At 29.1% G+C, this 27,856-nt stretch overlaps 1 protein-coding gene across 10 annotated transcripts in view; it reads left to right on the forward strand.

Moving 5' to 3' along the window:
* LOC118067151 (phosphatase and actin regulator 2) overlaps positions 1 to 27,856 on the forward strand; it is an 83,037-nt gene that overhangs the window by 20,258 nt on the left and 34,923 nt on the right. For all 10 annotated transcript variants that reach the window (XM_035083747.1, XM_035083748.1, XM_035083749.1 and 7 more), the window contains 3 exons: positions 15,392 to 15,556; positions 15,649 to 15,747; positions 17,213 to 17,488. In XM_035083747.1, the coding sequence (XP_034939638.1) occupies positions 15,392 to 15,556; positions 15,649 to 15,747; positions 17,213 to 17,488 (540 nt within the window). The remainder of the gene's footprint in view (positions 1 to 15,391; positions 15,557 to 15,648; positions 15,748 to 17,212; positions 17,489 to 27,856) is intronic.

The following is a 27,856-nucleotide window of genomic DNA, read 5'->3' on the forward strand; positions in this document are numbered from 1 at the left end:
CTAAATCGATTAATGTGTAGCAGATTTCGAATTTTCAAAGTTTGTACACACAATTTTTATTCAGAGAGGATTTTTTATTTTAAAAATAACTAAAATATTTTTGAAATGTAGATATGAAACTTTATTCTTCATTATTCATGAAGATGAAGTAGAACGAAAGTAAGCAAAGATTGTAAGAAAAGAAGAGAAATATTTTAGTTTTTAATTAACTTGAAAAAATAACCAAGTGTAAAGTCAAAGAACTTTAAACGCACATTCTTTTTTATATCAAAGCAACTTTGATTCTACTCAATGCGTGAATCATTCATTTATTATTCACCCTAGACGGACTTAAGTTCCTTTGGGAAACACATTGGATATATTTCTCAATTGTTAAACTTTTATTTAGTATACCTATAGAAAGATGTACACAACTATCATACTAAATGTATGCAATTCACGAATCAAATAGACATTTCTGATGCCATGGGAGCTCAACTATCTTATATATTGCATCACAATTACAACTCCACGCATAGCGACGTTGCCATAAAACCATGAGGATCAATTATCGTCAAGTGCCCACGATATTAAAGAAAATAAAGACGTTATTTGTTAGTCGTTACTTTACAACGTTGGTTAAAAATAATCTTTCAGTTTTTTTCACTGAGAAATGAACAAATAGCAATTATCAATTTGAATTACATGTAATTAATAATTTTTACAGCTTATTATCTCATGTATTTTGCTTTTATATCATTAACTTGGAATTTTAAATATTAAATTAAAAAAAATTTTCATATTTTTACAATCATTAATACATTTGTATATCTCCAATGGGAATATTCGTCATCATTAGTCATTTTTATAGAAATAATTCATGACTTAATCATTTTTAATGAGTTCATTGTAAACATAAAATTTTTTAAGCCATTATTCAACTTAACCATTCGTTTACAAATAATTTTTTCCACAAAATTGAGCTCTATTAACAGTTGAAGCATTTTTCTTCTTGTTTCCTTTTTTTTGCGTCTTCTGGCGATTTCTTCTAACTATTTGCCGAAAAAATTGCTGACCACGCGAGAGATAGCACGGCTGGGAAAGGGGCCAGATAAATGGCAACAGTGCTGGCGGAAATCATTCATTGAGTCAGGAGCCGCCAGTCTGGACAGCATCAACAGCAATGGTGAACTGGTGTAGAGTATTTGAGAAGAGCTAACCCGTGATTTGATGTCTATAAGTTAGTGATAGATTCTCTCTACGGTATTCCCTCTAAATCGTATTCATTTACTCTCTTCTTTTCATTTCTTCTTTCTTTTTTTCTCTACCTGTTATATCGGTGTATTAATCTGAAACATTTGGGGATTAAACTCATTATTCTTCTTTACACGACATTTCCTTATTTAGTAAATAGAAAAATTCCTTTCTTACATAAATTATTGATGCAATAATTCTAATCTTCACATTTGTTTAAATAACAATTTAAAATTTATCTAACTTTGAAGTTCAACGTGACTTTATTGAATTTTATTTATTGTTGTGTAGTTTTTTTTATTGATAACATAATCACTCTTTTCCGATTTCATTGCACAATTAAGTATCGTAGTGTAGTGAAGAAAAAAATGGAAGTTTACGTCATTCATCTTGTAGCATTTTCTTTGTTAAGGCGTGAGAATTAATTATAGAGAATCTTCTTAGTGAAATGACTCATGTGTAATGTATTTTAAAATTATTAAATCATCGTTGGTATGTCGATACTAAAATATTTGCATCTAATAATGTAATGATAGACAAGGGGATGGGGAAATACATTAGATGGCGCCAATACGACGTCTATCCTCTCGCCTATTTTAATTTCAAGTCGCGTAGAGTCATCATCGACTTTTTTATAAACAGCTTTTCCCAATCGCTTTGAACAAATTTTTAGGCTCATCAATGAAACAATTCTCTAAATATAATAATAATTCAACTACTACTTAGTTGTCATTTAAGTTATCATATCAACAACATATTGTTATAAATAATTTTATGTGATTACACAATTGTATATTATTTATAAAAATAGCAATTCAGTAGAATTCAAATTAAATGTTGGTTATAAAAATAAGAAATATTTTTGTAGTTTATTTAATTCCAAAAAGTTTCTTCTGACGAATTTATGCACCTGCGAATCGCACATAGTCTAAAAGGTACACAGGCAAAGCATGTATCGATCGTAACCAGCTTCGCCGTCTGTTCGTAATTTTCCATGCACCCTCGTTTCGTCCCCCGCCAGACGCACGAGGCATACTGTTGTGCGTATGTGACGTAGTGAAGCTCTTTTCACGGATGCAGGTGTGTCAAATCATCCAAATACGACGATACAGAGGTACATAATGAATGATTCATGAGATTGATTTTACTAAAAAATTCGGCCAGCCAAAAAATTTTGGCATTCTACTAAACTATAAAATGCTTGTCTCTTTACTCTCATTATTTATTTTTTTATCATTCCGTACAATTGTAAATACGCCAACTTTTAGGTGAAGTTTGTATTTTTGGCAAACTAAAATATAGCTTGAGATAATGATAATGATAAATTCATTGAACAAAACGAATTCCTGTTGTACTTCTGATGAGTACAAAATATTTTATTTTTTCTATTTATACATTTAATATTTTCTCTCATCAAATATTCCTTTTTGATGCTTGATATTAATAATTTTATTTCACTCGAAACAGGTTATTTTAGAAATGGAATGGATGCTAATCATGAAATTTATTTTATCGCTTTAATTAATTAAATTTTTATTTTACTATCAAAAATAATTTTGAAATTTTTTTTTCTTGTTCATCCATATGATATATAAAAAGCTACATTTTAAATCTTCTTTTAAAATGAATACCTGTTAGCTTAATTATATAATTAACAACTCTCTTACACACAAAGTAATTTATTGATTCATCATATTTGGGTCATGCTCCAAAAAATATAATTAAAAAGTTTTCCTGATTAATATGTAAATTATTATTTTAATAGAAAAATATTTTTTTTAAATAGTATCAAATTTTTAAATTTGTTTAACAACTCCATTATAAAATTATATTTTTATTTTTTATATTTTTCATTTACTGAGTATTCTGAGGAGTTTTTAATTACACGTTCTCCACTTTAATTGCTTTGTTTACTTTAGTTATTTTGAAGCACAAGCATAGTATTTATTCTTTTCAATTTAACACCCATTGATAATGGAAAAAAAATTTTTTTTTCATCTTATAATTGACTTTCTTCATTTGCCATTTAGCTTTTTAGCTTAGAGGAACAAGTGTTTCTGTCATTTTGAAACTAACTAAATAAAACTAGATCAAAGCATCTTCTTTCTCTGTTAAACTACTTGTTTCCACTTGCTTACACTTTGTTCTTGGATCTCAACGATATAAAAACTAGAAACTGTTAGGATAATGACAAAATGTGTTTTTAAAGCTTGACACTCTGTATTATCATTTTTCAAATCTCATCGTTAACGTAATTATATAAATTACTTAAAATTTAATGAAAATACTTCCTTTATCTTTCCTTCTTTTATAGTGTTCAAACTAAATAAAAAATCAAATACAATTACAATTATTACAATTGAAATGCTAAATTATATAGCTTGTTTATCATTTCAAAATTCACGTACATATTACACTCAAATCTTTTGCACAATGAATCATTTGTCTGTTAACGTTCTGACTTTCTGAAATGTCTACAAATTATCGTCTTAATTTTACTACGTAGAAAAAATTACAAATAATTATAGAAAAATAATAATAATTCCAAAGTATTGAGTCATCCCTAAAAAACACTGGTTGATAGGCAGGCACTGAAAGCAGTCATTAGAAAACAAACTTCTGATTTACAAAGTTATCATCAAGCCAATATGCAAGTATGGCACCCAGCTTTTGGACTCTGCATGCATCAGCTCAATCCAAATAATACAACGATTTTAATCCAAAGCTCTTGAAGTCTTAGTAAATGCGCCTTGGTTCGTTACAAATGAAAATATTCACAAGGACCTTGAAATGAGCACTATCAGAGAAGAAATAGCACTATTCAGCACGAGATGTATCGACATTCTCAGCTACCACCCCAACAGGCTAGCCTCAACGATCGTGAATAGGAGTAACGAACACACATAGACTCGAAAAGAAGTTCAAGCCACTAGACCTACCATTGAGATTTATAGAGTAAAGACCAAAAGGTTTTCAGTACTCTAGAATATTATAAGACTTTCTAATGTACATAAATAAACCATCATACTTACTCACTATTTAATCGAAACAAATTGTAATTACATTTATATAATGAAAAACATCAGCCTAATAGTATTGATGATTTATATTCAATGAAAATGATGAATATAGTAATCTTCATCATGATTCTAACTTCATTATTTGGTGATTAGATATAAAATTAGCATCATAAAAATTGACCTCAAGCTATTTTTGTTTTGTTGTCAACTCCATAAATCTACACAAAACAAAAGTCACTGGATAAATTTTTCAGTTGTCATTTCTATAGATACATTTGTTCTCTTCAATCAAGTCTTCTGATTTGAATTTCAACTCGAAAACAAATATCAAACATAATCCAACAATTTTTTTGCTTGAGATATTTTTTATTGGCGCACGGTAGTGGATGATGTGCAAGAACTTAGAGTTATATTGTTTCTTCGGAGTTTATTTTACTTCGACTTACTGGAGTCTAGTGTATACAACAACATCTGTATATTAAAACGTGTTGTCATACTTTCGCTTATGGCTTAAGGTCATTACTCTCGACAAAGGACAAAACTTGTGACAATAATTATGAATATTTAATTCTTTATAATGGATTTTTTTTCATTACAAACATCCAAAGAAAGGATTCTCTTTCATTTGATCGCTAGATTATAATAAAGTCTCTACTGCCCACCACTCAATTGTACTTAATAATTCTGAGCTAATTATACCCACGAGTTAAATGCTCTCATAGGGGTACTTCAGACATTATACTTGCCTCATTTACACTTATTAAATTAACAATAATGCTTTTAATTCATTTTTAAGCACATGTTTAACATTTTATATAATGAAAATTCTTAATGATAATTTAATCATCTGCAATCCTTTTTTTCTTCATTAATGAGATTTAGTTCATTGGTACTTAAACACATTTAATAAAAACAATTAATAATTCACTTCTTATTGGACAAGATAATCTTTCGTCCTGATGTTACAAAAAATTAGAGAAACTTCTGCCGAGTAATTTTTTGTTACAAGTGAATGCATTTCTGCAGTGTTTTTACCTTCATTAATTGAAAAAAAAATTTATCTATCGTGTTCCAATAAAACTGATTGATTCTTACGACACATCAATACAAGCTACATGGTTTATATGTTGACTTTTCACCTATTTGTAAGTCGATTAATATCATAATATTGCATGATCATCTAAAATCTAACTTTAAAAATTAAAGCAAAAAATTAGAACGAGATTAATTAACCGTTGACTATCAGACGCAAAAAATATATTAATTTAAAATTTTTTTCATTCATCAATTGGAGAAGTTCAGGAGTTATTTTACTGTCATATTTATTCAGGTAATAAAAAAATAAATTAATTTAAAATAAGTACCAGCTAATTTTCATCTTTTATATTTGGATTGAACAGTCTCTATTCTATAATCCTTGGCTTTCTTCTAAAGTCCGTTATTCGGTTGAGTATAAAATAAACTCACGAGAAAATTACAGTGAAGTTTTGTGCTATGCACTTTGGAGATCCAATAACTTAGTGATTGGATTATTTTTAAAATAATATAGTTAGCCAAAGAAACTCTTCTTTCAAACAATGATGGATGAGAAAAAAATTTATATGCCAATTAAATATTATAATCATGGATAACAAATAATTTTATTCGTTATTATCTGCTTTAAATCTGATGTAAATACGTTTGAGATTAATGAATCAATAATTGAAGTTTATCTTTATCATACTAAAATAATTTTATTGATAAGCTGAGGAAGAAAAAGAATGACGTGTGTCGCAATAAATAACAAGCATGGGAAATAGAATCTGTTTATGAGAGAAAAAATGTTACAATCGCGTGGATTTTACTGTTTGCTTCAGGGTCTTATTTGAAATGCATTTTATATTATTTTAATGCTTTAAAGTTTTTTCTAGTAAATCATCATGAAATTGTTGGGAAGTATGTCAATAAGCAAATAAAAATGTTCCTATGTTTCTTTTTTATGTGACTTTTTTTTTCTTTATCAAATATTTGGAATTTGTTAAAGTACAACTTAAACAATTATTTTGAAAACTCTGATTTCCATAATACTGGATAAAATATTTGCTCAGTGTGATAACATAATAGACCCGGAGGATATTTCGATTCTAAAACATCTCTGTTTACAAATAGTATCTCAATTAACTCTGGTTTGTTTGAACATGCGATTAATGAAAATTTTTTTATTACTATCCATGTTATTTAGGTGATCAGGTGTGTGGAAAGTGAAAACAAATTGCTACGGAATTTTTTTTTTTTGTGTTCAGTAGTGAAAAATGAGCTTTGGAGGAGTGCCAATTTAAATTTTTATAGAATCGACCTTAGTAAAAAATTTAATGGTTCTTAGAAAATACGTATGGAGGAGAATAAGTCATTTAACAAACTATATAAATCACACAGTAAAAATTTTTACGGGAATCGATAATGAACTATGTCACACGAAAATACTTAACTTATCAAAAACTTTTTTTTCTATTGCTTTTTATTTGTGCTAAAGTTAAGTAATAAAATAACTTGTTCATCATATATATTCTCTACAATATTTTTTTTATATTTTTATTTAATTGATGTTATTATCATGAAGAGACAGTACTGGGTTATAATAATTAATTGACTAAGATTTATTGTATTATAAACATCTTTGGAATAAATTGTCAAAAAGATTTACCCTCCCCTAATTTTGACTACAACATGAACTTAATCCCAATATTGACCACAACATGCGCTTGATCCTAATGCCGACCACAACACGAACTTGATCCTAATTTACTAATCATCTGTATCAGTCGATCACTTATTTAATTTCCTTAATCAAAATGAATTTAAAATTAGATTGACAACATTAATTAACTTCACATTACAAAATATTTTGTGTGTTATGTATTATTAAGTAATAACAAAGAAAAAAATAATAAATAGCAATAAGAAGATTCAGTACAGAGTAATATTAATAGTAACCCAGCAGCAGTAGTAAAGTACAGAATTGTAATAATGGGATAGTAGTGAAAGAAGAATGTAGTAAAGTAGTAACAGTCGTGAAGAAAAAGAAGCAAAATAAATAAATAAACAATTTAGAGTAGAGTATAAAGAAGAAGTGAAGTGAATTATCACGCACACTATGCTTTGGATGATAAAAATTCCAGCTTTTCAAACAACGAGTGTTTGAGGGATTTAGGGATTTTAGTGATTCCTAATTTGCATTTACAGCAAAGGAGTCGAATATGGTCTAGCTTATCCTTAACAAATTCAGTTGAAAGCCTCACTCGTCCAGTTGCAATACATTTCAGATTGTTAAAAAATCCCATATTTTACTATTTAAAAAAAATATTGTTGTTTACTGTGGAAAGATCTTGAAAGCGTATGCAGAAAAACAAGGTAATTCTCATACGTAACCTACTAACCGGAAGATACAGCGTGTGACATTCCTCTGTATTGTTAAACTATTATCAAACGGAAACGAAATCCACGCGCTCATGGCAATTCACCAGAAACTTTCAACATTGTTGCATGTCCTTGCTTCTAGCTTTTCCTCTTTTATTTTTCTACCATGACACATCTACGTATCTAGTTGTTTTACTGTAATTTATTTAACAATGTTTTATTTCCATTCATTCTTACTTGTCTCTGCTTAGCAACCTCATTACCGCAGAGTACCGATTACGTGTGGCAAGTTCGATTTATGATTGTAGTCTACTTCCGGTCTGAATGTGAATCCCATCAGCTACTGATGCGGTTTCAACCAGCATTCCGCGATTAACGGATTTACCGCTTCAAATCCGTCTAATACGTTCATTCATCTTTTTCGTAATTCCCTTGACAATTATTGAACACATTAGTCTAGAGCATGAACTATCATTAATAATATTTTTTTTTTATATTACACCATATAAAAAAAATATTTTATCGATTTATATAAATTTATCATAAAAATGAGAAGAATGTATCCTCAATTACGTCTGAAATGATAAAAATAGAATAAGGAGGTCACGTATTGAGAAAAAAAAACATACAAAATCAATTAATTTTCTGATCTAAATGATACTTCTTGAATAAGACAAACCTTGACCGCCTCATGTCTACGACAGGATCGTGCTCTTCAGTCTTATGGTAGAGATTGAATGTTTACCCTGTCGACTGCAGACAGAAATAGAACATGAGTCGATCCCCCATTGCCAGAAGATTTCGACTGCAGTTTCTTCTTGAGAACATAGCAATATATTGGCAAAGTAAACATGAATCTATTCATTTTACTCTTGTAAAATTATCTATTATTGCATCATCAATACAAAGAATTCCAATTTTTCGAAACCAACAAACATGAAATATTTTTAAAAATATTCTCATCTATGGCAAAAAAAATTCTTTTTCTCATACAAGAATGATTTTTAGCTAAATTTGGAAGTATTCAGAGATGCTGGAAAGATATAAACTTAATAAAATAATTTTGCTCAACAATTTCTCGGTATAAATAGTTTTGGAGTATTATTTCTATTGATGTAGCTATTGAGTTAACAATTATTTTGATAATTGTTGATGCAGCACCGTAACATAAGTATTCTCATCTGGGACTTGAGAATAGGGTAGCAAAATAATGTCTAAAGTAATTGTAAGTAATCTTGTTACGCTCAAATGTAGTCCTCTTTAGATTCTAACTGTACCTGGAAGTGTTGAGTTGGCGGTAGTTCTGAGTTTAGAACAGTACAGTACTACGTAGAATACATGAGAGGGAAGAAGGATAAAAGCAAAGATGCGTGTCTCTCATTTTCTCATCGTTTCCAACGTTACTCATCGTTTCTATCTCTACTCTCTTCATCATCATAATGTGTAGGTTGAACAAAATTATATCGTGCATATAAAAGAACGTGTGGGCTCGTAAAACAGAGTTCGTATGACCAAATTTGGACTTTTTTATATCTTTATTGATTACAATCATCATTTAACTCATAACTATTCATTCAAACTTCACTTTTTTCACACATTAATTTGTGTTAATTTGATGACAATTTCATACTAGAAATGATTGATTATTAATCAAAAAATGGGCTTGGGCGTTGACGACAAACTTTTCATTAATTGAAATTTCTAATTAAAATTTTTTTTTTTCCTATTTTTAGTAAACAAATTACGAATTTCAAATCCCATTACAATAATTTCCTAATGATAAGTTAATTAATATTTTAACAAACATTATCCTTCTAGTTGGTTAAACAAGCATTATTTATTTATCTCTATGAATCTGAAAGATAATCAACTAATGATATCTTTAATCTTTCATGCTATCTTGTTTTTTATCTTCATGGATTTTCTACTGCATCCCAACAGAACTTTAGACCTCACATTTAGCATGAATAATTTTTTTCTATCTCTCGTGAAAAGCACTTGTAAAATTTTCATAGCCTTTTCCACTCTTTAAAATTCTTGTGCAGAGGAATGCTGATAAATATACAGGAAAACGATTTTTTTATCAGTGATTCATTGAAAACCTTACCTCTCTAATATCAAGTAAGACAGGATATTCAGTTGCATCGTCAAGCTACGTGCAATGCATGTCGTAAAGATACATAACATCATGAACAAATACAAACACAAGTCAACATTCAGTCGTGCATATTTATTTCGTGATGTTGACTCATGTATCCGTTGAAGTCTATGTGTTGAAAGGTGAGAGATAAGTCAAATTATGATCGATTTACATAAGTGAGGGGTTAGTTACTACTCTGGCATCATATTGAAGTCATTTTTTTTCTCTTACCACTAATATTACCCTGATGACCTTTATTCCAGCTCAACGGTTATGATCTTCATAGCTTAACTTAAAAATACGTCATCTATAAATAATACGATTAGATCCAAAATAATCCGTGTAATATAGGGACTTTTAGATTTTACAGATAAGAAGAAATTACAAACTAAGCAAATAGTTTTCTTCAAATTCTAGAACAGAGTAATCCCGTTTTAATGAATATTTCTGGTTGGTATTTTCTTCTTGCTTTATTAGCTTCTCCAACAACATTTGTAATCTATAAAAGCAATAGACGTAACGTACTATTAAATCATTATTCTCATTCCTATTGCCTTTCTTCAACTTTCATGTAGATTGTGTATAGAAGTACTATCTTAGTATCAACATACAGCAATCATGCAACTTACTTGTTAGATTTTTTAATAACGATTTTATGAATGAGTAATCAATGATATATCTTAAAAGAAATACTAGTAATTGTGGCGAACACTCGTATTACCAGTTTACTGAAATGTTTTATCTCTGTTACAACACTTCAGTGATGCAAAGTAGTTCCTGTCACTGGACATTTTTTTAGGTTTAGCTTTCATTATATAATCTTATTTATCAATGATTTATTAATAAAATTATTCTAAACCTAAAAATAATAAATTTTTAAAGTTAAACAAAAGATAGACTTAGTTTTGAATATAACTACATTGAACTTTATATTTACATTCCAATCCTTCACATTAAAAAAATTCTATAGAAAACCCACATCTATCAATAACTTAAGGTTCGTACGGTACCTAGAGGCAATATTTACATACAACCAGTTATTCTACATAATATTAAGAAGTTAAACTTTAACTCTTCATAGGTCCAATTACTCACAATGCATAACGAAAAATTTAATATTCATAATTATTCTCTAGATTAAAAATTTTCTAATGAACTTTTAATTACATCAACTACATAAACAAGAAAGAATTAAATAAACAAAGTTCTTGGAAAAGTTTTATTACTACATAACAATATAAAACACGAATGCAATAAAAAAAAGAAGATTAATTAATGTTTATCACGAAGAGAATTTTTAGGGTGAGAAATAGTGAAAGAAATGCTGTGGAATTAGGAAAGTCATGAAAAATTCGGTCACGGTTCCAGGGCGTATACTTCCGGTGGGGAGATCTAGTAATGAAACACTACACGCAATGGTGCAAACCCGTTTACGCGTACACGAGATCGGTATAAACCGTTTTATCTGACCACGCGGGAACATACATTGACTTGGACTTGAAGGAAAGAGAAAGAGAATGAAAGAGTGAACGATAGTTTAATCTTCACAGCTAACGGTGCTTGTTGTATATAGGTAACATGTACGTTATAGTACGTATTTACGTTACTCACAGACTTTACGAGCGATACATGCGTCCTCCGGAAGTGTCTCCACCCGAAACGGAAGTCCCATAGGTAATAAAACACACGACATCATCAACACAGCTTAATTTATCTAATAGTCATCATTAAAACAAATTGATAGTTGTAATAGACTATTAACAGTTCACGTTTACTTACTTAACTCTATTTACTTAACCCTGTTCTTCTTTGTAGGCTACAATAATTAGCAAACGTTCTAATTAATTATTTCCCATGTTTTGAGATTTTTTTTCCATCGCTCTAATGCTTGGTTATTTTTATATAGTTCGATAGTTTATTAATGACAGATTGTTGTTGTTAAACATTCGTTTACTAACTTCCTCAAGGATTTTATCATTAAATAAATAGATAGAAGGGAAAGGCTGAAGAATTCAGGCCGAACGTTTAGCTACGCTTCATCGGGAAAAAATTGTTGGGGAATAAGGTTAATCTTCACGCAGCAACAACTATTGGATACTTCTTTTTCTATTTATTCGGCTGGAAGTGATTTTTTCTCTGTCAGTCATCAATGACTTTTACGAAAAAAGTCAATTAAAATACATGAAAGTAGAAATTGATGAAATTCATTTATTTTATATTCGATACTATTAATAAAACATTTTTCCTAAATTGATTTAAAATGGTAAAATCTTTTTTGACGTTGTTTTGTCTGGTAATGAGGGTTTAAATTGATTGATTAAATATTAAATGAGATGGGAATAGAATAAAAAAGAGAAAAAAAATTGTTTAGTAAACATTAGATAATTTATTTGAATGCCAAATGAATCAAAGTAAAGTGTAGACCGTTACTTGGGTGGTCTAGATTATAAGTGCCATGCAAACTGGTAAATGCAATTCGGTCGTCATGAGTCGTCGATGTTGACGAGTTTAGAGCGTGCGCACTATAGAGGTTATTGTACGAAGGCTCTATGGGGTCTATATAGCACAAAGAGCATAAAGTAAAGGAAGATCTAAAGGAAGAAGAGAAAAAAATAAAAAGAGATCCAAAGAGACGAGAAGAAAACAGGCACCGTCAGATTCAATCATTTTCTAGCACAAAGCAGCGTCAGAAGGCAAAGCTTTTTTCTGGTTACCATTTAACTTCCTTCAGACGTAATTTCGAGAGACCGTGGCAATTTTTTTTTTGATAATTGGACGGTTAAATGTTCTCTCGACACTTGACTATTTAATAAATACATTTTTTAACATCTCAAGATTTAAATTATTTTAAAGTCACTAAATATTTAGTCATTTTTTTTTAATTAATAAATTTTTAATTGAAGAATTTTTTTAAAATTCATTTAGGGTGTGTATTATTATAAAATTAAACATTTAATTATAAAGCAGTGGTGTATTTTTAATAGAATATTTTAGAAATAAACATCTAAATAATATTTAAACTCGAAATATGCAACTTTCCATTTTATTTCTGATGCTAAAAAAAGGAAGAATAAAAACCAGAGTTATCCGTCTGCTAGTCGGGGTAATTGTAGACCGAAAACAAAGTACGGAAAATCACCATGGAAACGATCTTTCTCTCTTTTACTTCAATAACATCCCTTCACTTGAGTTTGATTTTCATAGTCAGGTCTGGAGTGCTGTTAAATCTTCGATACTCGGAAGAATTTAAAGACACAAGCAGATGTAGAGATGGTGAATTAACTCGGAGAAAATCATTTCAAAAGGGTACACAAGAGAAAATAAGGGTCGCAGTTTCCCTAAGCGGTACTCACAAGTTCATAATCGGGGCAATTTCTTGACTGTAGTAAGCAGACTTTCCTAGATAAATTAATCACCATATTATTTAAATTTTCTTTAACTATGCACTACAAATCCACGATTTCACAAACGTGTTTGAAAAATACATCTAAAGTGTGTTCACTTTTTACCTATTTTAAGTGTGTAATGTGTGTGTAAAATTCATAATTTTATATTATTATTCTAAAGGAAATTGAAGTTTTCAGTATTAAAAAATTTGAAGTATTGAACATTATGAACACTTTAAGTATTTAGTTTTCAAATGCTTAAATTGGCAGAAATAAAATTAAAAATACTAGAGTAAGAAAAATCTTTGAAGGTAAAAAATTATCTAAAAATATTTGTTATGAGCTTTGATATTGATTATTAATAAAATAATTTGATTAATTGACACAATCATGTGTTAATGGAATAAATATTTCACTCATTGAAGAGTTATTGAATCAAGTGATAATAAAAAAAAAGATCTTTTTCGTCGTATAAATGATTGATTAACTTGAAATTAGATTATTGGTTTTGTTTGAGATATTTAATGGATTCAATTTTAGTTGGTGAAATAGATATCAATTATATCTCAGTATTGGAAAAAAAACTCTATCAACTTACAAACAATTAGCTAATTTTTTTTCTATTTATATTGCTCTTTTATTCAGTATCGAATAAACTTTTATAATTTATAAAGAAGAAAATTTTTAAGTTATTCAGAATTTTATTTATTCCTAATCAGGGAAAACTTCTTCAAATTAAAAAAAAAAAAATTGAAAGAAAAGTGATGAATATAAGTTATCTTTAATCAGTATCCAGAGAAAATAGTGTTAGAGATCGTAGAGGTATACAACTAAGATATTGAAACACGCCTGTGGGGTCGTCGACATACTTGAGCATGTCTCGAGTTATTGATAAGCCCCAGTGGAATCGAAAACACCGCTAAATTATCCATGTACTCGTTTGAAGCTTATCAAATATCGATTTCAGGCTCAATGACGCTCGCTATGCCACCTTTATTTCTGATACATATAGTAGGAGGATTTAATATCATGAAAGCTATTGAGTACCAAGTGAAAAATTACCTTTCATCTCGACAATACATGCTTTTCCTAGCTTATTACTGATAGAAAAGTTAATGAAAAAAAAATTAATTCATTAATATTCAGGAGGTTACTTTAATAACATCAAGCATGATTGTTCTTTGATCGATAGTATTATGAACATAATTATGTCGATGAGGAAAATTATAGGTTCAATCTTACTACGACAAATGATTCATTATTTTATAAATTAAATTAAAACGAATTTTAAATTTTTAATTGAGCAGTAAAATATCTTTATTGATACAGTAAAAATTACTTTTACTTTCGTTGCGAGTACTAAAAATATTTAAGTATTATAAGATGATAAAAGTCACAAGTATCATCAAATATACTTGAACTTTTGTTGTAAAATAATAGATACAATACAAGTAGAATTGAAGTTTGAAAATTTTTTTTCTTAATATAATTGATTTTTAAAGGGATTTAATATGTATACTATTTTGTATGAAATATGAGTCTAATATTACCTAGTTGATATTTTTTTTATTGCTTTGAAACATTACGTAATCATATTATCTATCGATAATCGATGAGAGTATCTAGATAGTTACAAAATGTGTCGAGTAACATCGGAAGAGGTTTTGATTGGAGTGATCACAGTCTATAAATCTTTCCTACGTTCCAATTGATTGTTCAATAAATTTTTCATCCAGTGCTTATATAAAATTTTATGAGAATTTTATTGAATCATAAAAAATATATCTTGTTGGTGTTATTGAAACATTTCACACGGTTTAAAAAAATTGAATAATTATTTACTTGCACATAGCTGTTGAATAGAAGTCTTGTCAATTATCCTGTGTAAATTAATGAAGGAAATATTAATCATTTCTTTTTATCAATGATGATGTGATGATTCTTCTTATCATGCCATCGATGGTCGCTAGTTGATGATGGTCGATAACAGAGAGATCTACAGTGGTTCATTACTGCTTATTACTTTGGAGCAGAGAAAAGTTTTCTCTCTGCCTGAGGCTGTTATGAATCTTATCGTAAACTGATAAGATAATTTTTATGACTGTGATTCGCAATGTAATTCATTGACAAATATTCTGTAATATCATTATCACTGATAATATTCATTTATGAATTAAGTTTATTGTAGAAAATTGCATAAATATTTTTTGTTGCAGCCAAGAAACAAAATGGAGCAGCTTTACGAACGAATAGCTTGGGGTCGGGAGCGAGAACACCCCCGTTGGAAAGGAAGAGTAAATTTTCCGCGCTGGGTAGACTTTTTAAACCTTGGAAATGGAAACGAAAAAAGAAATCAGATAAATTTGAAGCCACATCACGATGTAAGTTACTATCTTGAAAATTATTGCATGTTGAATTATTTTTTCTTTTACCTACGATTGCTCAGTTATTGAATGGTTTTTTATTTTTTCAGCTCTTGAACGTAAAATATCTGTTCGAGCAAACCGCGAAGAGTTGGTACAGAAGGGAATTCTTCTACCCGAGAGTCCAATCACTACAATACCAGAGAATGGTGAGTTTGACTCTGCATTATCAACTCTTCATAAAAAAGCAAAAATATCTGGAAGTATGCAAATAATTCAAAAAATATTGAACAATCTCAAAAATTGTCATTTCATAAAAGAAATTGATTAAGATTGAAATGTACTTTTGATCTCAATGACTATATTTATAATAGAAATATAACATCGATAACAGTCAAACATTTATAACAGTCACGTTAATTTCAATGTAGGAGAAAAATGACACTTGTTAATTCTGCAGAATTGTTTCATATTACCTTCTCTTCAGCCAAAAGTGTCAGTAAAGTTTTTTTTTAATACAATATTTAAACTTGTAAACTGCTTAGCAACTCATTTCATAAAAAACATTTTTGGTTTTTTTTGACTGAATCTTAATAGATTGAAACTTAAATCTTAATCCGAGCTTTGTGTTTCAATGATTAAAGAATAAAATAAAGCCATGGTTAATTTTTAAAATGAAAAGTTTAAGAACTTAAGTGGGTTCTCAGTTTTGCAGATCTAAAATGATAGAAAGCACTTGAACCATTTTAAACACTGTAATGTGAATTTGAGAGATAACTAATCCTTAAGCTAACATATTTACCTTAGGAATTATTTATTACACTTAGTTTCGCGTACAGAGAAACTTTAAAATAGTTCCTGCAACAAATTGAGTTAATATACTAGTTACATATTTACTTCTTCATACATAATAATTTGCATATAACCCAGAACACTCTGCAATCCTGTTGAAGGCTTCAACAGTTATTAGGCTAATGGAGTTGAAAGTCGATTCTTAGCATAAACCTATGGTCAAACATGTTTTTAAATAAAGCACAACTTTAGAAGTTCTATTCATACTATCAAGCTGTGGAATAAAGGATAATGTAGCTTTGTTGAAAATATAATCGAACAAAGTTCATTCAGAAAATACTTTTAAACTTGACAGTTGTATGAAAAGTTGATCCTTTATACCTCAACATATATTTTCTACAAAGTTCCACTGTTATAAATTTATATTACCACTGTGTGTGATAGTAAATAAAGACTTGATTTTTTAAAATTCACAACCATAGGCTATAAACCCTAACAGTCTAGACTTTGTTATACGAACCTGTTAAAAATTTATCCATAAAACTTCAGAAATCAATAAGTTGACAAGAAATAAATTCAAACTCTAAGTCTGAGTTTCAATTTTCTATCAGTTGTAACCTCAGAAAATAAAATCTATGGAATTGGACATTTGACGCTTTTACTCTTGAAAATGCTTCTGCAAGCAAAAAATAATTCTTCAGTACTATCAATCAAAATCAGTGAATCAAGTTATTCTATGCTATTTCATTCTAATATATTATATTCCCAATCAAATGAATCTTTCAAAATCTGTATGCTAGTATTTGAGAAATTAAGCAAAAAAATTTTATCTATTAATATTTAACAAAACAAAATATTAATCATAAAAATGATGCATTTTAGGTCCAACAACTGACTCGATGTATATTCAGAAACCTCCAACGCCACAGCAGCAGCATAATCAGCAGCAACAACCAACACCGGGTGGTGGAACGCCAACGGCGACCCCAACGGCTGGCCAGCAATGCCAGCAACCGATCTCGAGTGCTCCAACCCCTACGACGACTGGCAACACCCATTCGATTTGTACTGGATCCAACAGCAATCAACCCTCACCTCATCCCTCGCCCCTTTATCCAGGAATTCCATCAACTAATCAGTTTAACGGCAACACACAGGGTAAGTAATATTACTTTCTCTTTAAAATCTCCTTTGACTGCAACCGAGTGAACTATATTGATTGCATATTTGCACCTGATGCTCCAACTTCTTATCATTCCAAACAGCTGTAATGCCTAATCACACGTAACTGAATAGGTTCATGGGCAAAATTACCTACATTGGTGTAATATTGCTAATGAATAGCATAGCAGTTATATTATCTGATAGCAACAAGTTTATATCAGAATATCTAGAAGGCAATATCTCTAAAGTTCTATTGGAAAACTTGATATTCTTATCCAGAGTTATTAGGATACTAATTTATATTTCATTATAAATCTCTAAAATATTTTTTCTTACTGGAAAAAATTAAAAAAGTCGACTCTATCATTTCATGCTATCGCTGTATTAAAAAGCACCAATTACAGCTTGATAGTGATGTTTTCTAGTTGAAGTGGCTAGAAATTTTTCTGAGTGTAGACACATGAATAAAACTGTTTTTCTATCTTGAAATGTTGGCAACTCACTTGAATTGAATATATCGCTGGTATCGAAACTAAATATTTTCTTTGGCAATTTAACTTCATTCAGAGATCAGATCAATGTCGTTAAAAAATTAATGAGTACCAGTAAATGATTATCACTCATCATTTACATAATGCTTGATAGAATCCTGCTAAATTGCTATCACTCGTTTATCACGAAAACAATGATCATTACCATCGACTTTTTTCCTTAGGTATTTTGTTCTATTAGATACTTAATCAGAGTTGTAGACTACAGGATCCACTCTAAGGTACAGACTTAGTAATCTCCATTAAAACATTAGCTAATCAGATTAGTGAACTCCTGAATGACTGCAATCTCGTAAAATGAATACTCTGCCCAAGTATATAATACTATTAAACAAATTATTTTTGATAAATTTAATAAACATTCATGTCGAATGGATATTCCACGATGAAAATATGTTTTATATAATATTAAATGTCACCAGATTCCATATTTAAACATGAACGCATAATTATCTGAACAACCATTAAATACTGTGTTTGTGTTTAAGCCAAGTAAATATTCATGGATAATTATAATACTTAATTTGTAAAAAATCAGCATTGTATAAATACTAATAAATTGATCCTTTGAAATAAATGAATGCGTTCGCGCAAATCAAACCCATTCGATTAGGGTGGACGCCCTAGTAGTTGATCGGTATCAAATTTTTGTACAACTACTAGATGGCTATGCTGTCAATAGCTGCAAATACATGTGGAGGCTTGATCCAATTATTGACCTATCAGTTTCTATGTTTTTTAGTTGGTAAAATACTTTAATCGATTGAATATATTTTTAATATTTATTCTCCTGACTTTAATAGAGTTAGGAATAAATCTGATTGAAGAGTTATCTTTTTTTTTATTGTCATCTAGCACACATAAATTTAATAGCCAAAATAAAATGGTATTTTTATGATTTTTTAGACTAAAAAAATTCCCTTATCAACTAGATCTGATGAGTTATGAGTCTCATTGAGACACATTTAAATACCATCACTTCCCTCTTAGTTATGACTTATTGTTTTGGGAAACACGAGTTATTATATTTTATTTTTCTAAATTAAATATATGTGGAATAATATTTGAGGATTATTGGGGATTTAAACGAAAATTATTACGTGTTCAGAATATTTAAGAGATAAAATTAATAAAAACATTTCTGAATGGGTTTTCTAAATCGACTCTAGAACGATAAAAGTGTTAAAAAGTAGCACTTATAATTGTTAGAATGTCACATAAATTTTAAAACATCAGACAAGGTTATTAGGTTTCTCTTCTTTAGTTTAAACTGAAGCCATAAAGTTGATACTAACATTTCTGATTGTAACGTGATATAAGAAATCTTTTGTTAAACTACATTTTGTTCTATTTTTTCACCTTTTTTTTCAAATAAAAATATAATTACTTTCAATTTGACAACAGTTCGTTCTTTTAGTTGAGGACTTTTATTATTAAATTCTTAAAAATATGAAACAATCAATTTCGAGAATAAAAAGAGAAAAAAGTTGAAACATTGCAAAAAATAGAAAAAAAACTGTTTGTCGTCTAGTAAACGTATAAATGATATTCTGATCGATATTTGCACTTAGTTACTTATACAGTCTCTGTTTTAATCGTTTGATGATCAATTTATTCAAATAATGTGTATTTAGTATTATTTTTATCACATTCATTTTATTGATCTGAACATCATCATCCTACTATATTTGTTATTGCAATATTGTATGATGAATAAATATTCCATGCATTGTAGAGCTTTGAATTTTTTTTCCTTTTTACAGTCGTTTGGCTGGAAAAAGTATTAAACAAAAAATTGGAAAAACTTTTTATAGGAAATATTTTTCACAGTAATATCCTGTTTTGTGAATATTAAAAATTTTATTCATTAATTACTCAGTGCACTTTGCTAAAATAAAAAAAATTATTCGATTATTAATGTTCCATAATATTTATCCAAAAATTTTATATCTTTCTTCGTTGAAAGGTTAGGTAGAGTCATTTATTTTGATATAGATTTACAAAAAATTGCTCCGCGCATGCGCATAATATAATTTTTTTTATTAAAATAAACAGAATTTTTTGTTTTCATGGTAATAAAATTATAGATAAATTTCTATTTCAATTGTTTGAAACAAAGAATTCTAGCGTTTAAATTAAGCCATTTAGATGATGATACTTATTGATCCGTTAATAACTTTAGATTTAAACAAAAAAAAATCCCCATCCGTAGAAGTAGCTTTTTCATCCACGAAAGCTTTCGTTATCTTTGCAACGAAATAGAAAGAAGGAAAATAAATGAATGAGTGCAATTCAAGTTAACTTGAGATTTTTTTTCGGTAACTTTTTTGAAAAATATTTTGCAATCTAAATCTTTTCCCGACGTTTTTCCTGTTTCATCCATAAACTACGATATTCAACTCACGCGACGAATGAAACAACCTTCTCTACCCCTGGCTATCCATTTCTCAAGAGTAGAAAAATGGGGAAAATATTCTAGAGACATGTTCTTACAAAACTTGAGTTTTCAATCCATTATCTGTAAATATATATATATATATATATATACATCAAAAAAATCTCCGAAAAACATTTTCGTTTTCATTTGTGTTATTCATTCTTAACGAACCGTCTGTTAGCAAGATAGAAATGCAATCAATACAGAATATTAATGTTATGCTGCTCTGAAGTAATAAATCAACAAAAAGTGGTTGAAAATAGGTAATAGTAATGAAACTAATCATAGAAATTTCAATGACTGCTGGTTTTTTTCTATTTATTCCAGATAATATATAAAAATATAATTAAATATATTTTCATAGTCAATGATATAATTAAAAATTTTTTATACTTAATTATACCAGATTTGACGGAATAATCCTATTATAATATGTTTTTAAAAATATATTTTTTTCCATACGAGTTTACATACTAGACCCAAACGATTGCTAATCACTGCAAGTCCAGTGCTTAACAAGTGTTTAAAGAAAAATAAACATTTTAAAATATGCTGTAGTTTGTTTATATTATACTTTTCTGGCGCCAATTACAAAAGTCTTGGAATCAGTTTTATTTTTAGTATGACAGTTCAGCAGTACCCTTAACTTTTGTCTCAGATTCAAATTTTTTTTAACAAAGTAACAAATTATACAAAATGATCGTTGGAATAAAAATGATTAAATACTGCCATCAATAGAAAGAAAAAGTTTTATAGTAAGAATTCTTTGATATCCGGAGTGAGTTAGAGGGGAGAGAGTCTTGAAATTGGAAAAAAGTTTCAAGCTTAATAATCTCTTTACAATTCGAAGACGTCTTGGGATACCAATAATGCATTTATATAAAAGAATATTCAACTGTAGAGTTTTCATTAAATCCAATAATTACTTTTCCAAAACTTATTTTAACTCAATTTAAATGATGTCCACAAGAAATTTTAATCATATAAAAATAAATTATACTCTTCTATTAAGTGTAGAACGCAATAATCATGAAATCGATACGTGATGTTTTTGAACTCGAGTTTTAGCTGTGAGGTCAGTCATTGTCCTCGAGAAGGTCGATGGGAAGTGGATTCACTCGAGCTTGAGCAACATATATCTAGTGTATCTGAATTAAGGAAGGCCAACTGATGTATTCAAGTACAGGGAAAGCAAGAAGTGGGTTTGGACTTCACCCTAAGGGCAAGAGAGGCTCGGAATGCATCTATACATGCACACAATCGAAGAAACGAGGGCTTTACGTTGCACTTGCGGCTTGGTCAACAATTGGAAATCGATATCTTACCGTAAGCATTAAAGTATATGCATTGACGCGTATGATCCGCGTAAACTTGGAAAAAAAATTATAATTAATCCTCTAATCCATTTAATAATGACGGAGGAATGTTCTTGAATGCAACAAGCATCGTCTGAGATTTTAAAAAATGTCAAAAATGCCACAAGAAATAATGTACGGCATAAGAAAACAAGCTGAATGATGCAGACTACTGAAAACAGTAGAGCAGGTCGTCGTCGGTCAGCCACCTACAGGATGGCACGGAGGTGCGCGTACGCGTCGCGGTCGAACTTGCAGCTGCGTCGGGCCAACGAAGGAGGTTGTACTGCTTTGAGGGGTATGAAGGGTAGCTAACATCAGTGAGAGGTGCATACGAAAGGTGGCGTCGGCATCGCGACGCCCGGAAAGACTCAGTCGCTATTCGACCTCAGCATGTGTCGTGTAACCTTTTTTAATCTGAATCAAACATAAGTTTGTGTTCCCGCCTTTGTTCTTTATTTTTGATTAGATTGTTAATAAATAATACCACACACTAAAGCCGTGCTTTAGCCACATCAGATCGTGGAATTTTTATTCATCTTTTAATCAAAATAAAAAAAATCGTACATTAAAATGCAAAAAATTCGACTATCGCGAAACTCGAAAGGTGTGGAACAAATTTGCCTGTGGTACTTTATCGGTGATGCAGTGATAAGAGTTCGAGGAAACGTCATGCGTGTTTGAGGGAAGATAAAAGATAACCTGAAAAAAGTTATTTCCAGGCCTTAATGTAGATCTTGATATTAATTATTTAAGAGTTTTAAAGTATTAATTATTAAATATACTAGGTTGAGAACAAAAAAATGCTTTCGGTTTTAAGCGTTTCTGGGAGAAGTTCAATGAATGAACGTGCGTTAATCAGGCATTCAAGTGACCTGATGACCCATACATTTTTACTCACTAAGATTCACATATATATTAGAGCTCTTTTTTGAGGGAAAAAAATTCCACATTTAATAATAGATATTATATATTTTATTTAACTCATTTTAATACAGACAAATCCGAAATCATTAAAGCTACTTATAAATTACAAATGACCGTTCATCAAATTAATTAACGTAGTTGAATTAACAGCATAAAAGTACGAGCTCTTTTATTTCTCGACCTCGTTTTAATTCAAGAGATAGAAGACACTTGAAAAAAATTAATAATTTTTTTTTTCTCGTTGAATATTTTAATATTTTCATTATCATGATTATCCGCCATTTTTTTGTAATGCTTGATAATAGATTTATTATAATTAAATAAATTATCAATCGTTAAAAATAATTAAATAGTCAAATAAAATATATTTTATATTGATAATGATTTGTGCAAAATTATTAATGTAATTATTTTTAATTAAATAATATGCATATTAATGCATTTTCTCAACACTCCATGTCGATATTCTGCTTTAAAAAAATATCTACATATTACTGAGTATTTGTGTTTTTATTGAAACAAGTTTGCGCACGCGTATTTGGCTACTACTTTTCACTAGTATTGTTTACTTTTTGTAAAGAGCTCTTACTATATTTCATTCCTGAAATGTTGGGTAATAAAATGTAGTTAATATAAGTTAATTAAAAATTCTATACTTCGTTAATACGAATGTTGTGTGATTCGTAAAAAAAGCTTTTATTAAAGAAATTTTATTTTTAAATTCATAAAATAAATTTAAGATGCAAGACTTTAATTCAAAATATATTTAATTTTTTTATAAAAATTGATTGAATGTGTCTTCGTATTTCTTTTACAATTTCAATAAGCATCAAGTCGCAATCAGAAGTCATCCATTATAATAAAAAGAAAGTTTAAAACATGTTGGATTAGTTTGATAAAATACTTGAGAATTTACCCTCGAACACGCTCAATCAATTCCTCAACGTCTTTCATACAACCCTTCATTCATTCGCCTTTTCTTCGTCATGTGTCATAGGAATTATATATTTGATTTTCTCGGACGAAAAGACTAGAAGGATCAAGTTGAATAAAATATAAATCGAATTCTTTTGATATTTATTCCAAAAAGTGAACAAGTTGATAACCAGTGAATGGATATTGTTATGCAATTGTTTCAGTGTGCAAGTGAAAAAAAAATTATACGATGAATTATTTGTGTTATATTATTGGGAGTCATTGACCTCTTAACCCCTGATTACAGTTCTATATTGTGATGTTTGATGCTGCATTGGTGTTTTATGCGGCGGCGACAAAAAGGTGTGAATTCCTTTAATACTAAACAAATATTTTAACATTTTAACGTCATACTAAACAGGAAAAGAATTTTTCATCCGACATTGCATGCTAGATTTAAAGTCAAAGTAATTGACAGGCATCTCGTTTATTGTCAAAAACAGGGAAAAAGAAATATCGAAATAGCTAAAGGTAAATATTTTGACTGATGAAATTTATGATATCAATTAAAAGATTTATTTTGAAATTTTTCTTTCTCTGTTTGGATATAGGACTGTTCAAAATAAAAAATCCGGGATATCTAACTTCGACATATACGTCAGGATAAAATATGATTTATACACAACAAGTGAATTAATTAATAACTCACAGTAGTGATATATGAAAATGTAAAAATAACAAACAGCTTCTCAATAAACATCAAAGTCTATAGAACCTCTGAATGCAATAATTGGAAATGAATAATGTAGTATTTTTGATAATCAATTTTTTCGAGATATTTTATTACACATTATATATATATGAAGCCATTGAAAAGCTTTCTTTTATAGTCAGCCCTTCATAATAAAATAGATAATAAAATTCTTAAACTAAAAAGATTAAATAGTTAATGATAGACCTGATTATAATATTCAATAAGGGTTTATAAATCTTCTTAAGGTTGTTTGGCATCCATATGTTGATAATTAAAATAGTAATGATTTTTTAATTATTTTTTTAAAATCCATAGAAATATTATCTTTCAGATCAATTTAAAAAAGGGTTGTCAATGCCAAACTACCTTAAGTTCATCTAGGATAGTTATCTTGAATTATAGTGGATCAAATAAAATGCAATAGATAAATTCAGCTCATGCATTCAAGTCTGCAGTAATTTATAATTGTCCCTTAAAACTACTTCAAACGTGATCGTTTATCATTAATGAATAATTTGCTACAATTAATAACACTCAATTTCACCATAAAAAAAAGTTTATAGTTATTCTCATTCATTATTATTTCAATTTCATCTGTAGTAAAATTATTAAACGATGAATGGGGGAGAATTTCAAGTGACATCGAAACCATTTAGATAATCATAAATAAATTTTATGAGAAAGGTATTGAAATAACTGAATTAATTCCATCGTGTGTATGACCAATGAAAATTAATTGACTTTCATCTTGACGATATCCTCTACATTGATGGCAATGACATAGATCGTTTCAATTGAATAGTCTATACCATTTTCACCTATATCGTGCCAGAGCAATATTCTCTCACCAGTCAATGGCATTTACACTATTCCAATCTATTTTATTTCTATAAAAAAATTGTGATGAAGAACAGCTGATGTTGGAAGCGAAGAAGACTTGAGACTGTCTGCGAGGCCAAGAACTGCAACAGAAACTCTTGAAAATGACGCATTAAAGTCAAGGGAGCTAGAAACTACTGAGGTACTTTGTTGAGGAATGAGTATAATGCTCTCCACCATAGGTCTAAATCGTGAAAAAGATTCAGGGAAGCATTACAATTTATAGTGAAAACAAAGCATCAACATTTTACTATCATAAAACTTTTAAATGAATAAAAGCATGATAAAGATAACTATAAAATATGATTCAACTTTTTTAGTTATGCTCTAAGAATTATGGTTAACACTTTTTCAACCTCGTAAAAAGTAAACACCAGTAATAATAAGTAACAGGTAAAAAATTATTTTACATAGCTTCGAATATCATAAATCAAGGGAATAATTTATACATCTTTCTTAAAGATGATTGCTTCCTGGAGGCTATCACTATTAAAATATTTTCCAACCAGATCTTTATCATTTTCCAACTGGAGATTTATCAGTCCTGGTCTCCATCAAAATATAAAAGAGGCAAAGCACCAACATCTGACTAATTTTAATCGTCATCATCATCATCTAAATGATGAATGGAAAAATTTAATTTAATGATATTTAAAAATAAAAAATAAATCCAAAAGGTAGAAAAGGAAAGAAGCATAGGAAAAAGACGAAATAGAAGAACATGATGACAAAGTGGAGGAAGAAAAAAGCTCTAATAGAAGTAGACGTAGAAAAGTGGGAATAGAGACAAAAGTGAACGACTGAGAAAGACAAGTAGTAAAAGCTTTACCCTTCTGAACGAGAGAGCAAAGATAATTGGGTTGAATCTCGTGATCGATCCTCGTGAAGTACGAGACTAAAACATGGAAGAGAGTTAAAGCCGGAAGTTGAAGAGCTGGAAAGTAAGATGATGAAAATATCCTAGAGGTCTGCATCAACATCAATTTCAACGCTTTTGCTTTCTCTTACATTGCAATACTTGAACATCACTGTTAATTCGCTAGCAAATTTAATTTACGTCAAACGAATAAAGTAATGGTTATAAAATACATCGAATCAACATTTTAAAACAAAAACAATCTCTTTTAAAAGTTCATTATTAAAGCATTCATTGTGGAGATGATATAAATTGTCAAGTCATGCCACAAAAGCATCATATAAAATATGCTATTATAATAGTTGCCAAAGCAGTTGGAATTTTTTTAATTAAATTTAAGACATTTTAAATTCCACAAAATATCCACTTGGCTCTGCATTCTTCCCAATTGATCCCAACAACTCTTTTCATGTAGAAACCAAAATTTCAAATGTCTCTTTCGATTGGCTCACAGTGGAAAATTCCAGCTTTTTACTGACAAAGATATTTCTCGTCGTAAAATCCATGCAACTCAGCCACAACTCAACACATGAGCAGAAGCATAAAGCATATAGCATGTTGAAGTCAGATAGAGGCGTCATATGGACATTTTTCTTTCAAGTTCAGTGTAATCCATGCTCTAGAATTGTAGAATCATTCAAACAGTCAATGTTATCGTATGCTATTATTTTCGAACAAGATGTGCAATGATAGTTATCAGCATTGTGTGGTATAATAATCACAAATCAGTATAATCTGCTAATTTTGTTTATGTAAAGGATTAGTTTAATGCTTTGACGTATAAAGTATGACACTGAAATAGGGATATAAAAATAGATGAATAATTGCCTTTTTTTTCAAAGTTGTCTCTCTAGTCGAATGAAAACAAGTGTTGGTATTAATAATAACAAATAAATTTATAATTATTTAATGATTTTATTTACAATGTTTAAATATTTACTGATGAAAACCTTGATTAAATAAGTGAGTCTTTTAAAAGTTTTTTCGTTGATTGCAATTAGTTATATTGATAGAATTTTTGTGTTAAAATCACCCCTATATTGTGAGTGAACTAAAACAAGCCAGACGTGTGGTAAAAGTTAGTACAATTTGAGGTCAAAGTCATTCTTAAAAAGCAAAATTTTATTCCCTACAAGTTACTTATCTACTTAGAGTATTTTTTATATAGTTTTGAGTAATTATCTTGTGAATAAAATAATGAAACTTTATTATTGAAATATTTATTAATAATCACTAAACTTATGTAACATTGAAATTATAGTTAATTAAATTTTATGCTTGAATAAGTTTTAAAAAAAAGTTTCCTACCTGCAAAATGTATTGAATATATAATAGAATAGAAGAGCTCCTTTGAAACATTGTTACAAACTAATTAATCCAGAACAGAGTTTGAACAATGAATACTGAAGAAATCTTATAAATAACTGCGATAAACTTATCCAGTAATTGGTTTTCAAAATTCAATAAAAAGTAAATAAATGCATAGGAATAGTTTTTCTTAGAAATGATCATTTAATCAATAAAAAAAATTTCAATAAAATATTGTATCTGGATAATCGTAGTTCTTAAAAAAAATGATCAATTCAATAAAATATAAGAAAGTTGTTTGATAGATTTTAAAAAATAAT

Source organism: Chelonus insularis, unplaced genomic scaffold (genome assembly GCF_013357705.1).
Source record: "Chelonus insularis isolate UGA/USDA-ARS -01 unplaced genomic scaffold, ASM1335770v1 contig_369_pilon, whole genome shotgun sequence".
In the NCBI taxonomy this organism is placed as follows: domain Eukaryota; kingdom Metazoa; phylum Arthropoda; class Insecta; order Hymenoptera; family Braconidae; genus Chelonus; species Chelonus insularis.